At 47.9% G+C, this 13,219-nt stretch overlaps 1 protein-coding gene across 1 annotated transcript; it reads right to left on the bottom strand.

The window, feature by feature from the left end:
• Positions 1–7,941: 7,941 nt before the first annotated feature.
• On the bottom strand, positions 7,942–10,229 carry LOC145790055 (uncharacterized). Its single transcript, XM_082867922.1, has 5 exons — positions 10,071–10,229; positions 9,657–9,818; positions 9,007–9,570; positions 8,823–8,921; positions 7,942–8,580 (listed from the first exon to the last, which is right to left on the bottom strand). The coding sequence occupies exons 1-5, from the start codon at positions 10,128–10,130 to the stop codon at positions 8,296–8,298; spliced, it is 1,170 nt and encodes a 389-aa protein (XP_082724048.1). The 5' UTR covers positions 10,131–10,229; the 3' UTR covers positions 7,942–8,295.
• Between the last annotated feature and the right edge of the window lie 2,990 nt (positions 10,230–13,219).

Genomic DNA, 13,219 nt, shown 5'->3' with positions numbered 1-13,219 from the left:
GTTCAGTGTCCGGTTTTGCACCGAACACTTGTGTTTTGCCTTGGAAGGGCAGGGTAGGGCTTGTAGACCATCCCCACCCATCACCGGCAGTGGCTAGAGGCCACCGGCTGGTTTTTGCTGCCACCGGCAAAATAGTTTGCCGGTCGGCACTATTTGTTGCCGGTCAGCACTTTTTTGTGCCGGTCGGCACTTTGTTTGGCCAAGATGGCATTTTTTGCCGGCCGATTGCTGTTCATCTGCTTTTGCAGATATTTTAGGACAGCTGTATAACTTTTTCTCCCCTCCATACACGTGTATGGAGGGATCTCCCTCTTGCAAAGCTTGTCTTGTAAGCTTTACAAGAGGCTTATAGAGAGGAGCTCTCTCTAAGGCAAGAAAAGAGAGGCTTAGACATTTTTGAGAGAGAAAAGACAGAGGAGAGCTCTGGTTTTCTAGGGTTAGGGTTAGATACACTCAATCTATCTCTCTTTCCCTCCCATTTTGCACACTAGGTGTTTTGTGCCTTACTATTGCACACAAACACCTAGTGTTTCACCTTCCTCTTAAGATTAGAGTTCTAAGGGGTTGTTCTTGAGCTTCTTGACTGATTTGGAGCCAAAGGAGGCCATTGGAGCATCCTTGTTGAAGAGGACTACAAGGGTAAGAAACTTACACCTTTATTCCCCATTCTTGCATCAATTTTATACCTATCTTAGAGCTGTTTTTGTGATTATTGTATAACATAAAAAAGTTCTATTTTTAAGCCCTCTTTATTGTTTATTAAGAGTGTTTTGTTGTTTGAGGGGTGTTGACCACCCTTAGGCCCCAAAAGGCCTCATTTTGAGCCATTTTGTGCTAGCTCCGGGATTTTGGTGTTGAGGTCTCTTCACCACTGAAATCTTGAGGGATTTCAGTGGTAAAGATGATGCTTTGAAGTCCCAAGAAGGAGAGGGCCACCCCCTCTCCTTGTTGTCCTTGAAAAGGGCACATTTTGGCCTCTTAAAGAAGCCTATGCTTGAGTGTGTGTTGAGCATGTTTGGTTTGTTTTTCATGCTTATATATCCATGATATAACATGATTTAAAGTTGGTTTTGGAACCTTATGCATGTTTAGCATAGTTGCCTTGTAATGCCATATTTGTGCCTTAACATGTCTAGGTTGTTAGCCTTTGTTGGAGCATGTTTTAGGCTTGTATTTGTGAAGGTTATATGCTTATTTTGCCATGTTTTAGATCTGTCCATAGTCGTTTGGGTCGATTTTAGCATGCATTATAAGGCTCCTTTGCATTTGGGCTTGTTGGCCTTGAGTATGTGCATGTGTAGCATGCCATCTTTGCATTGTTTTGGTGATTTGGGATCATTCTATATGTCATTTCAGTCCCATTTCCATGCTTGTTTGATTGCCTCGCATGTCTCTTTAATGCTTTGAAAGCATGTTTTGCAATGTTCCATGTTTTGGTGCCTTTGCATGCCTTTGAATTTGGGCCACTTAGATGCTATCTAAGGAGTCCTTTGGCCTTGTTATGAGCTAAAAATCTATTTTTAGTTGTTTAATGCATGCCATGTTTGGTCATGATAAGTGTAGTTCAATGCCTTATCAACTTGCCTTGAACACTTGGACTTTTTGTTGCATGCTTGACTTGATTTATAATTTGATTTGGCATCATTTTATAACATGATTTTAAGGCTCATGTTGCATGCTAATTTGTCCATGTTTCCTTCTTTCAAGTGTGCTTGAATGTTGTTTGATTCATGCTTAAGTGTTGGTCCTTATGAGCATGTGTGTGTGCATGCCATTTAGCTCTCACTCTTTAGCACTTTTGGCTACTGTTTTAGGCCTATTTTAGAGTCGCCTAATTCATGTTTAAGTCCATCTTTGCATCCATTTGCATTGCCATATGCATGCTTGTATGCTTGCATGAGTTGATTGCCATGCCATGTTGCATTCCTAGCTTGTATGCCTAGGTTGCATTGCATTTCGCATGCATGCCTTGTTCCTTGAATTGGTGATAGGAATTGGGCCTTATTTGTTTGATTGGTGTGCATACATTTGAAATCAAAGATGCATACTCGGTTCTTTGGGCCATCATGCATGGAAATGTGTGATTGGTGGTCCGAGAATCGAGGCACATGTCCCTTTGAGTCATTACAATGATAAGAGACATGGTTGGTGCATACATGCCTTGAAATATGCTGCCATGCCTTGTTTTGCCCTTTGTCGCTGTGAGTTGCAGGTTCTGCAGAAATACTCTGCCGACCGGCAGTGTAATGTGCCGACCGGCACATTTTTCTCTGCCGACAGGCCCTATTTTGTGCCGATGGCCATACCACACTGCCGGTGGAAGTTTCATCTAGCCGGTGGTGATCCCCTCTGTCCAAGGATGTAGTCCTGAGGTTTTGACAACCTCCAGAGGAGGAAAGGGAGGAAAACAGAGGCAGCTTGCGCATGGTGGCGCGTTTCCCGAGACGCTTTCCTGCTTTAATTAATTTAATTTAATTTGTTAATTAAATTAGTTTAATTTGTAATATTAATTAGCTCGCGTAGTTAGTTAATTTGTAATATTTATTTGGTCCCTCCGAGCGAGGGCAAATCTGTAATAAGTGTGTGTGGGTGTGTGAATGTCTTCCAATCCCCACTTCTTTCTTCCCTTTTACTTACCTGCTTTGATGGTTAGTATTAGGTCACGTCTAATTTAGCATACCTTATGCTATGCATGTGTGCATCCATGCATTTGTATTACATGCATTAGGCTCGGTACATCACGCTAATTGCATCAATACTTCAATTTTCAAACTGAATACGTGATAATTGTGCATTTTCACATGACATGTTTAGGATAGCCGAGCCTATCTTAGCGACATTTTGTATGCGATGCATTAGGCACTTCACATGGACTTGGATCATGCATGATTACTAACAAGTTCTTTGTTTTGGCGCGGAGTACTATGTAAGTATTTCCGCTTTAGCATATCGCATGAGTATGAATGTTACCATAACAGCATGCTTAACATGTGGCTAGATGCTTATGTGTTAAACTGTTTTGAATGCCTGTGGGTGAAGGTTGGGTTGTTTGAGTTGGAAAAACTCGTTGGAATCCGTATTTTAGCCTACTTGCGAGTAGCAAATTCCAAAGCATTTTCAAACCAAACGGATATGCAATGTTTATTTCCAAATTAGGCAATCTAGTCTATACTTGTTTGCTGTGCGCATAACATAGTAATTCTAGGCTAATAAATGGAATAAGAACACGTAAAGTTTTCAAAAACGGATATCACGGTTAGTAGAGGCCGGTCTTCGGACCGGGCGAAAGGGGGTGCTCATAGCTGACCTTCCCCGATCGTACCCAAGCTCCCGAGCCGAGACAACTTCGGTGATGACGGACATGTGGCCTTCGGCACCGAGTCAGGGTTTCCTAAATTCTCCCATAAAAAAATATTTAGGTGGCGACTCTGTATCTGGCAAAGCAGTCCATGTTTGACACTACTTTTTCAAAAATCAGTTTCTCAAAACGATTTGCCAGATTTGGACTCTTTGGTTCAGATTAAGAACCGTGACACAAATCGAGAGTCCGAACTGTAGCATGAGGCCCACGGGCGCTGTTACAGTTTCTGGCGACTCTGCTGGGGATTTTTAGAGAGTTTGACTCGAACTCGTGATATCCTGTTTTGACTTCATTTATGTGTTTCTTTGCATTGCATGTGCATTGGTGCGCCTAGGAACACAGTGTTTGCCATCTGTCATTCCTGAACGGTTTGCCGGAGGCTTGTCTTGTCAAGGCATGTCCATAAGGCTGACCGGCTATGGGCTCTGACAGCATGGGAACACAAACCCCGGTTTACCGGGGCACCCTTTTTGACCATTCGACCTAGTGCATATTCGGAATCCATAGTGACCATTCCAAGCTAGGACAGGTTGCTTACCCGATTATAGGTTGTTTGAAACCGCTGCGTGCGTAATGAAATCCTAGTTCCTGACAAAATAGGACAGGGAAACCCTACCCCAACATAGGGGTGTTTTGGCTCTCTCTTACTTGCTATGTGCTTTTAGAGTGTATCTCTACAGGAATGTACATACCAGTTTGCAAGTTTGGGGCATCAGGCCTAAGGGCATTGGTATCAGAATTTGAGAATCAGTTATCCGCGGGTATCAGATTCAGTATTTTGGGGAACAGAAATCTGGGAACAGTGATCAGCAGTAGGGAACAGTTGTTCGGCTACACCCGTGTTTGATCAGTTTGGGCTGAAGTGCTGTCTGTTTTTCTTTCAGTCCAGAGAGTTGCAGAGTTGATACAGAACAGCCAGTGTCTCCCCTTTGCTGAGGCAAGATTTATGGCGACACAAAGTTCAGAAGAAATTGTGGTTATGACAGCCGCACCGGAGCAGGGAACCACTCCGCAGAATGAAGCCAGCATCAGTATGTCATATCCGCCCAGGTCGCCCGTTGTGCACCCGGTTTGGGCTCCCCAGTTATACCAGGCTCGTGAGCCCACCACCTTCGAATTGATGGGGATGATAGGCGATCTCCAAAGGTCTGTGGCAGACCTCGCCTATGGAATGTCGGCTTCACCACCAGCGGCACCGTATGCCGGGAATTTTGTACCACAGGAGCCCCCGCTACTGGGGCGGATTGTGATAGAGCTCAGCCAGCCAGAGATGGCTTCTGGCTATAGCCACGATATGTCAGCACTAACCCCGACCCTCGATCAGGCTGAGGCCAAAGGAAAGGACAAGGCAAAGGTAGATGCCGACCCTATTGAACAACTGCTGTGGGCAGTCGAGGCTCTGAAGGCCAGAGGGATGAACAAGCAACAAACATCCGCAATAGTGACCAAAGCTATAGATGATGCTTTCCCCGCTCCAACCAAAGGCAGTTCAAGCCAGGCAGAAAACCGGGATGGGCCCCGTCATGCCCAAACAGTTCCTGTTGTTCCCAACCCTGCACCGGGAAAGGTTCAAAAAGCCAAGGCAGCGCCAGCTGATCCTTTCGCCAGTGCGTCTGGCAAGAATCCTCAAACTGCAAAGTACCTACCTCGAGGGCGCAGAGTCTTTCACGACCTCCACATGCCTTTGTCTAGGGCATTGTTGATATTGGCGAAGAATGGGCATCTTAAGCCTTTGGAGCCCCGACCGCTCCCGAAGAATCTCCCCGCCACCCATGATGCTACCTTGTACTGCGCGTACCATCAACAGTCCGGTCACAGCACCGATGGATGTTCCCGCCTTCGCCATGAAGTGCAGGATTTGATTGATAATAAGGTTATCCTACCACCTACCTCAGGCAAGCCCGTCACCACTCAGTTGTTGGATTTCGAGGGCTCAGATACTGCGAGTATGTAAAGTGAACCGCCTGCGGGCAACATTTGGTTTTTTTTTTTTGATGAAGCGTTTGGCACGCATTTTTGAGCATCGGTGAAACCGAGTTTTGTAAATTCTGGCTTGGATATCGAGTCGGTCTTTTGTTTTGAGTCTGTCTCTTTGTCTTGAGTCAGTCTTTTTTTGCTTAAGGGTCTGTCTTGTTGTATCGAGTCAGTCCCCGTTGTATATAATACCCGGTGATTCAGGGGTTGTTGTCCCGAACACCGTCTTGTTTTATTATTATCTGTTTTTGTTTTGAGTCTGTTCCTGCCGAGGGGCCAGTTACACCAACAGAGCCGATTGAAATAGCTGTTGCTATCTCAACTTCATGCTTGCTTTCAGCATAAGGACCAGAGAATTTGATTGGGCTGACAGTACATCTCGCCTGCTCTCCTGCGCGCCAAACTCATAGCATTAACCTAAGTTTTCAAAAAAAAACTTTTTGAACACTGCGGTGATGAAAACGAAGAGGAAGGAATTCCTTGGGTTTTGTAAAATTTTGATCATTTTGAGAGAAAGAGAGGCGTGCTAAGCCTTTTTATGAATGAAATCATGCTTGTCGGCGTGAGTACTGAGAAGGACCCTGGCCTGATCCAGATTGGTTCCACACTATCTTCGGCACGAGCGATTCGTCGCTTTCTTAAAAACTTTCAAAAACAAATATTTTACGCGGCCTTGTGAAGACCTGTGTGGAATCGTTCTTGAGATCGCGCAGCTTAGGATCGCTCTCAGCCTCAAGATTCAACCCGTTCCGACTTTGAACCCATTCAGACTGTTCAAAAACTTCAACGGACAAACGCCATGAAAGGCCCGTGTGGCCAGTTTTGAGGTAGCCTTCGATCAAGAAGCATCAAGGCCGAATCAGAAGGAGTAGATCTCGCCGGAAGAAGCTCGTAGAGTAACCCTGATGGGTTCTCCGCAAATCAGTGCAACAGCCGTTCTCTTAGACACGGAGAGGCTTCCAGTTCAGGAACCATTTGGCATGGACTTGCTACACTTTTACCCTTTGAGAGGCTCGCTGGGTCGAAAACCCAGAAGGGCGACCCAGGCAAAAGTTAGAGCAAGAGAAAAATACAAAAAAAGAAGAAAAGAAAAGAAAAGACAAAAGATACCAAAAAGAAAAGAAAAATAAAAATGCAAAAGAAATGAAGAAGAAATAGAAAATGAAAAGAAGCTCGCAAGGTCGAAAACCCGCATTGGGCGCCTTGGCAAAAATAAGAGCCAAACAAAGTGAAGGTTAAAATACCCGAGTGGACCTTAACCGGAACTACGTAAGGCTTGATTCCCATGTTTGGGATACGTAGGCAACTTCATCATGAAGTCCAGCCCCCAACGCTTTCATAGCGTCTCAGTCCATGCAATGGTTTCAATTTCGTTCCAAAGTCCAGTGGCCAACACCCTTCAAGGTGACTGTGTCCATATATTTGTTGTGACCGTCTTCGTCATCGCTGTGTCCAAGAGATCAACCACCGCCAATGAAGACTGTCCGCGGATTGCTGCGGTACCATCCCAAACAAGGGGCAACTTTCCGTTGCCACGAGCCGCTGTGAGCCGCCTTTCAAACTAGGGGCAACTTTCCGTTGCCTCCCACCCTCCTTCAAACCAGGGGCAATTTTCCATTGCCTCCGATCCGAGGTCGCGCATCTCGAAGAGTAAGTTCCATGCTTGTTGAGCATCAGCTGTTTAAAAAAATAGTTTTTGAAAATTTTTACTGAGGTTGACTATTTTCTCGAAAACTATTTCATTTTCCAAAACCGGACCATTGTCTTGGACCTAAAAGGAAAATTTTCAGTGCTTGCTGCCTGACTTGCATGCTTTTCAAAACAAAAGTCGAACAAGTACGTTAATCCGACTCTCATTTCGATCAAAACCGTTTTAGTAGAGAGCAAAAACGAAAAAATAGTTAAAATGATGAACTAGGGGCACAGTTGAGTCAGGCGCTCTCTTTCCCCCGTCATCAACGTACTTGCCAGAAGAGCACTCTGCCTGCCGGAAGAATAGCCGTGAGCTAACGGTGTTGAGCATAAACCCGCACCTTTCCATTTATCCATCAATCACCCCGGGGAGGGATGAAAAATGAGAGAATGAAGAATAGAGAGGTGTAAGTTGAGAGAAAAGCGAGGAAAAGGGTTTCGAGAGAAAATCCGAGCTTGAGAGTTGAGTGATGTGAGAATCACAAATAAGAAGGGGTGGGAAACAATACCCAGATTGAACTGGCTCCTCGTGGTCCGAGGTCCCCCATCTTTGGTTACGCGTCTGTGTGTCGTGTCTCTTTCATTTGACGGTCTCGTCTTTTGTTTTTAGTCTTTCCCGAGCGTGTCTCGTTGTGTTTAGGTCGTGTACCTATATTTGAGTCCTTTCCGCTCTGTTCAGTGGTAGGCTCGATATCCCGGTTTGAAAAACCCTCATTCGATTTCAAAAATCGCTTATGCTCAGAATGCTGTGCCATTCTCTACATTGGAACGTGTTCCGACTCCAACCGGTTCCATCTTTGAGGTCCGTCCTGATTAGATTGGGCTGTCTTGTTTGAGAATTGCAGTGTGCAGAATGAACTGAATGCTGTGTTTTGGGCTGTATGCAGATCAATCCCCAACAGAGTAAGGGCTGTGTGTCTAAGAATCAGGCAGTGGGTTGCTTGGGTTGTTTCGGTTGTTAGCTGTTTAAGTTATCTGATTATTACAGTGCAAGTGTTCAATTTTCAGACAACCAATCAATTCCATTTACATTGAGGTGTAACATGATGAGATGCGATGCAATGCATGAAATGTGTAAATGTAAACACTTTTTCAGATAAAAAGTTCGTTTCGTTTCATTTCATTATCTTTTTCAAATGTACAAGCTTTGGAAACAAAACCTGCCTGTGGCAGTACAAGGTAATCTATCTACCAACCAAAAAGAAAAGTACAAGAAAGAAAGAAAAGATAGCAAAAATCTGCATCTATGTCAAGCACTCCAGGGGCTGTCAGTCCGTCCTGGTCCTCTTCCTGGACGAGGGTCCAGGAGCATCATCAGCGTCGTCGTCAGAGCTCGAGCTAGAACCGTCTCCGGTCTTCTCCTCCGATGACCCTGCCTCCGCCTCTGACTCCTCGTCATCGTCATCGTCCGGGACTGGAGCTCGTGAGCTACTCCCGACGTGAGTACGCCCACCCCTAGTGCGGGGAAATATCCTGCCCTCCTCATCTCTCCCCCGGGCAGGGACAGAAGGTCTGGCTGGAGCACCTCCTGCCATGGGAATCTGGAAGGGAGGCTGAAAAAGCACACAAAAAGTGAAATGCATCAGTATACTGTAGACAGTTTATCAGTGCAGAATGCAGTGTATGGATACAGTGTATGAATGCCGTGAGCAGTTTGTCAGTACAGAGTTTAGTGCAGAATGCAGTGTATGCAGTGCTCAGATACAGTGAGATCAGTGTATCAGGTGTTGTGCCGTGAATCAGATTATGCGAAGCAGTGTATGAATGGTTTGAGGCCAGTGTCAGAAGGACATACCGGTATGCTGTAGACAGCCAGAAGGTCAAATGTCCGCTGGAGCATCCCCATCATCGAGGCATTCATCGCCAACGACTGACGGGTGTACTCAGGAGAAGCCTGCAAAGGTATCAGATGCATTAGTATTCTGTGGAATATCAGTAAACTGAAGTGAGATAACTGTACGAAGTGCAGTGATACATACCGGCGGAAGGTCGGGGATGTCAGTGAACTCATGACCAGCCGGTGGAGGGGCGAAGGGGATCTGATAGGTCGACCCACCCTGCCCCTGGAAAGTCAGTACAGCAGGCAGGGCAGGCCAGCCAGCTCCTCGTCCTCCCCGCGCTCCGCCCCTGCCACGGACTCGGGCCCTCCTCGAAGATCCAGCCCCTGCTCCTGCTCCGGCCCCAGCCGCCGATGCTACAGGCCTGGCCCCCTCTGCTCGACGACCGCTCAAAGGTCGCATCAGGTACGTCCGCACGTACTCCTGATAGTCGCCGGTGCCTCGGAAGCCGGCCTCCTCCCAGCCGATGGAGTAATCATCCAGCTGCTCAGGGGTCAGCCCCTCGGTCTCCCTCATCTCTGCAGGACGGTGAGCCGGGACTATCTGCTCAGGTAACCCGCGGGTCTGGCGTAGAAAACGCTCCCCCAGGTACCAAGCCCGACAGACCGGGCCCTCTAGCAGAATCCGGAAACGCGAGGTCTCCTCAGCACCAGGGAACCGACCCCGCATCGCCGACGGCAAGGAAGCCCATGGCCGCCATGTGATCTGAAAGTAACAGACAGTTTGTTATCTACTGTTATTGAAACATGCAGTGGGAAAGCGAAGCTAAACGAACTGAAAGTAAAGCATACCTCTGTGGGGGTGATGGTGTCGAAGTATCGGCGGAAGAAGCCGAATGTCTCCCGAGGTCGCCGGGTGCATCCCCCGTCAAAGCGACTCGAGAAAGGAACAGCCGGAGGAGGCTCCGCAACTGGCACAGGTGCAAGCCTAGGGAAGTAGGCATAAACCCACAACTGCAAAACAGATGTCAGTATGACCTTCAGATAAAGCAGGGTATACAGAATAAAGCAGAAATGGCAGAGCCGTGTGTTGTGCAGTGTATTGTGTGCAGTGTACAGTGTGAGCAGTGTACAGTCAGTGTAAAACAGAATGTATGTGTGTGCCGTGTGTACAGTATACGGTAAGTGTAACGCAGACTACAGTGTGTGCAGTGTACAGACTACGGAAAGTACGAGACAGAAAGGAAAAGTGGAGAAGAAATGTACCTCCCAAGCTCGCCAGTAACCTCCGAGCAGCTGGCCGCTGCCGCGAGAAGCCGAGCTCATATATCCGTACAAGGTGGCCAGAGCAGCGCCGCCCCAATCGAAGTGCAGAATATCTCGGACGTCCACCAGTGCACTGAGAAGGCAGAGAGGCACGGTGTTCGCCCGGTCGGCAAAGATAGTAGTCCCGAAAAGGAACATGAGGAAGCCCCGAGCATATCTCTCCACGTCCTCCTCGGTCATCTGAGTCTCCTCCCCCAATGCGGGCAGGACCCTGAACTGTGCCTCGAACCAGGAATAGCGGACGAAGCCTGGGCGAGCTAGCGGAGGGGCCTCCCCCAGTAAATGAACCTGAGCGGCGGTCCACTCATCCATCGCTATGTCGAAGGGGATCGGATCACCCCCTACCCCGATGCCTGTGAGCATCGAGAAGTCATAAGGGGTCATCGTCATATCCCCTGCGGCAGAAAAGTGGAAAGAATCGGTGGTGTCCCACCACCTCTCCGCCAGAGCAGCAAGAAGAGGTCTGCAGGTGGACAACCTAGAGAGCCCTCGGCAGAAGGTGCCGAAGCCCGCTCGGTCCACGATGCGCTGGACCGCATCAGGGAGCTCGTCATACCACTCCCGCGCACCAGTATTCCCATACCCGCGAATGGTATGGGAACCCTCCTGCAAACAGAAAACAACAATTGCAGGACAACATTCAAAATGCGATTTTGAAAAGACAGATATGGCATGTATGCAAGTTTGTCAGATTCAGGCAGATACCGGGTGCCGGTGTGCTTATAGAAAATACGTGTGCTGTGTCAGCGTGTTTGGGCGTTTCAGAACAGATGTGGCATGTGTGCAAATCGAACAGATTCAGACAAATACTGGGTACCAGTGTGTGTGCAGTAGAATACAGTGTGTGCCGTGTGTTTGGGTGATTCAGGACTAGTGCAGTGTGTGTGCATGTGTCAGTCTCAAGCAGATATCAGTTGTATGTATGTTTACAGTCAACTACGGTCTACGGCATATCAGATTTCAGCAATTAAAGAATACAGCTAACTATGGCAGTTTTGTATCCTACATTGCAAAAAGTAAAGCAGAAGATGAAGAGTTACCTCGGGAGTGCCGAATGAAAGGTGGGAGGTAGGCTCGCGTAGCAGTAACTCAGGGGGCGCGTACCTCTCGAAGCTCCGGAACTGACGCAGGCCGTCAGGGGGCAGAACGTGGATCGCCGGCCGGTAGGTCGCCGGGTCGAACGGGCGCTCGCTCAGTGGTAAGAGCTCGACCCCGGGGTCCATCTCGTGGTCCGGGGGAGTCCCGACACGTGGAATGTCGTCCGCCATGTAGAGAGTGGTGTGAAAATGGCCGGAAAAGGAAAACCGAGCCGGAATACGAAGAGTCAACTGAAAAGTCAACTCCCGAGAGGGTCGGAAATGGCCGGGAAGGCCGGAATGTGAAAGGACACGGAAATGAAGAGGAAAGTGAGGGGAACAAACCCCGAGAAGGCGAGAACGCCGAACGAGGCGCCGAAACGAGAATGTGATCGGTGGAAAGTGTCCGAAACGCGAAGAGAAACGCGAATCCGACGACGAAACGGGCGTAGAACGCGAAGAAACGGGCGAAAAATGAGACAGAAGCACTCTAGAGAGAGAGGGCAAGAATTTTCGGCGGTGGAAAAGTGAAGAATAGGATTTTCAAGCCCTATTTTATAATGCCCGAAGTGAAAAGACAAAACTGCCCCGATTCAGCAACTGTTTGCCGGTCGGCAATGTTTTGTGCCGGCCGGCACTTTTTTGTGCCGATAGAATTATTTTTGTGCCGACGGCCAGCCGGTGGCCTCCCCTTTCGGCCGGTGGGGTTCCCACAGCCTTGTTTAGGCCTTTTGAGTTGTTTTGGGTCTTCATAGCTAAAGAAAGTGCAAGAAAGCGCATCTCCGATGTTCAACCGGCCTCCGTTTTGACTTCGGGCCGTGTCTCCAGTGCGTGGCACTCGAATTCGTGCAAGGTGTATCCTTTTTGTATCCTTTTGAATTCAAAAGTTGCCCCATGTGTGTTGCACGAACTCATCACACTACTTCGGTGCATTACATCGCGCTGTCACGCGCCACACATTTGCATTGTTATGCATGTGTTACATGCGTTGCAACACGCACCCCTTTGCATTGTCGTGCACATTTCTCATGCATCATCATTGCATTTCCATTCCATGCATTGTCATGCATTCCGGAATACGTGCGTTGTTGCGCATTCAAGCCCATTTACACTCCGTGTGGCATGCACGTCACACTTGGCATTGCACTTGTTAGTGCATTGTAAATTGTTCGCGCTATTTTGCGCATCGCACTATTTTGTGCATTGCATTTGTTCGCGCTATCTTGCGCACCTTACTTGCACTTGTTAGTGCATTGTATTTTGTTCGCGCTATCTTGCGCACCTTACTTGCACTTGTTAGTGCATTGTATTTTGTTCGCGCTATCTTGCGCACCTTACTTGCACTTGTTAGTGCATTGTATTTTGTTCGCGCTATCTTGCGCACCTTACTTGCACTTGTTAGTGCATTGTATTTTGTTCGCGCTGTTCTGCGCATTGCACTTGTTAGTGCATTGTTTTGTTCGCGCTGTTCTGCGCATTGCACTTGTTAGTGCATTGTATTGTTCGTGCTGTTCTGCGCATTGCACTGTCTTGTGCATTTCAAACCTCGCGCTGTTCTGCGCATCGCACTGTTCTGTGCATTTCAAAATTGTTCGCGCTGTTTTGCGCATCTCATTGCATTTTGCATGCATTCCATCGCACTGTCTTGTGCACTCGCGTTGCCTAACGCATTGCGCTATTTTGCGCATCATACCGTCGTGCAATACCCCCACGGTCTGGCGAGACCTTAAACACGCACGGTCTGGCGAGACCTTAAACACGCACGGTCTGGCGAGACCTTAAACACGCATGGTCTGGCGAGACCTTAAACACGCACGGTCTGGCGAGACCTTAAACACGCACGGTCTAGGAGACCTTAAATCCTTTGGAGGTGCGAAACCTTCAGCGCATTGTCACGCGTCTTTAATACCCACGGTCTGGCGAGACCTTAAACACGCACGGTCTGGCGAGACCTTAAACACGCACGGTCTGGCGAGACCTTAAACACGCACGGTCTGGCGAGACCTTAAACAC

Source organism: Camellia sinensis, chromosome 5 (genome assembly GCF_055761805.1).
Source record: "Camellia sinensis isolate YWXY chromosome 5, ASM5576180v1, whole genome shotgun sequence".
Lineage (NCBI taxonomy): Eukaryota > Viridiplantae > Streptophyta > Magnoliopsida > Ericales > Theaceae > Camellia > Camellia sinensis.
The sequence above is the reverse complement of the archived record's forward strand: the minus strand, read 5'-3'. Positions and strand labels throughout refer to the sequence as shown.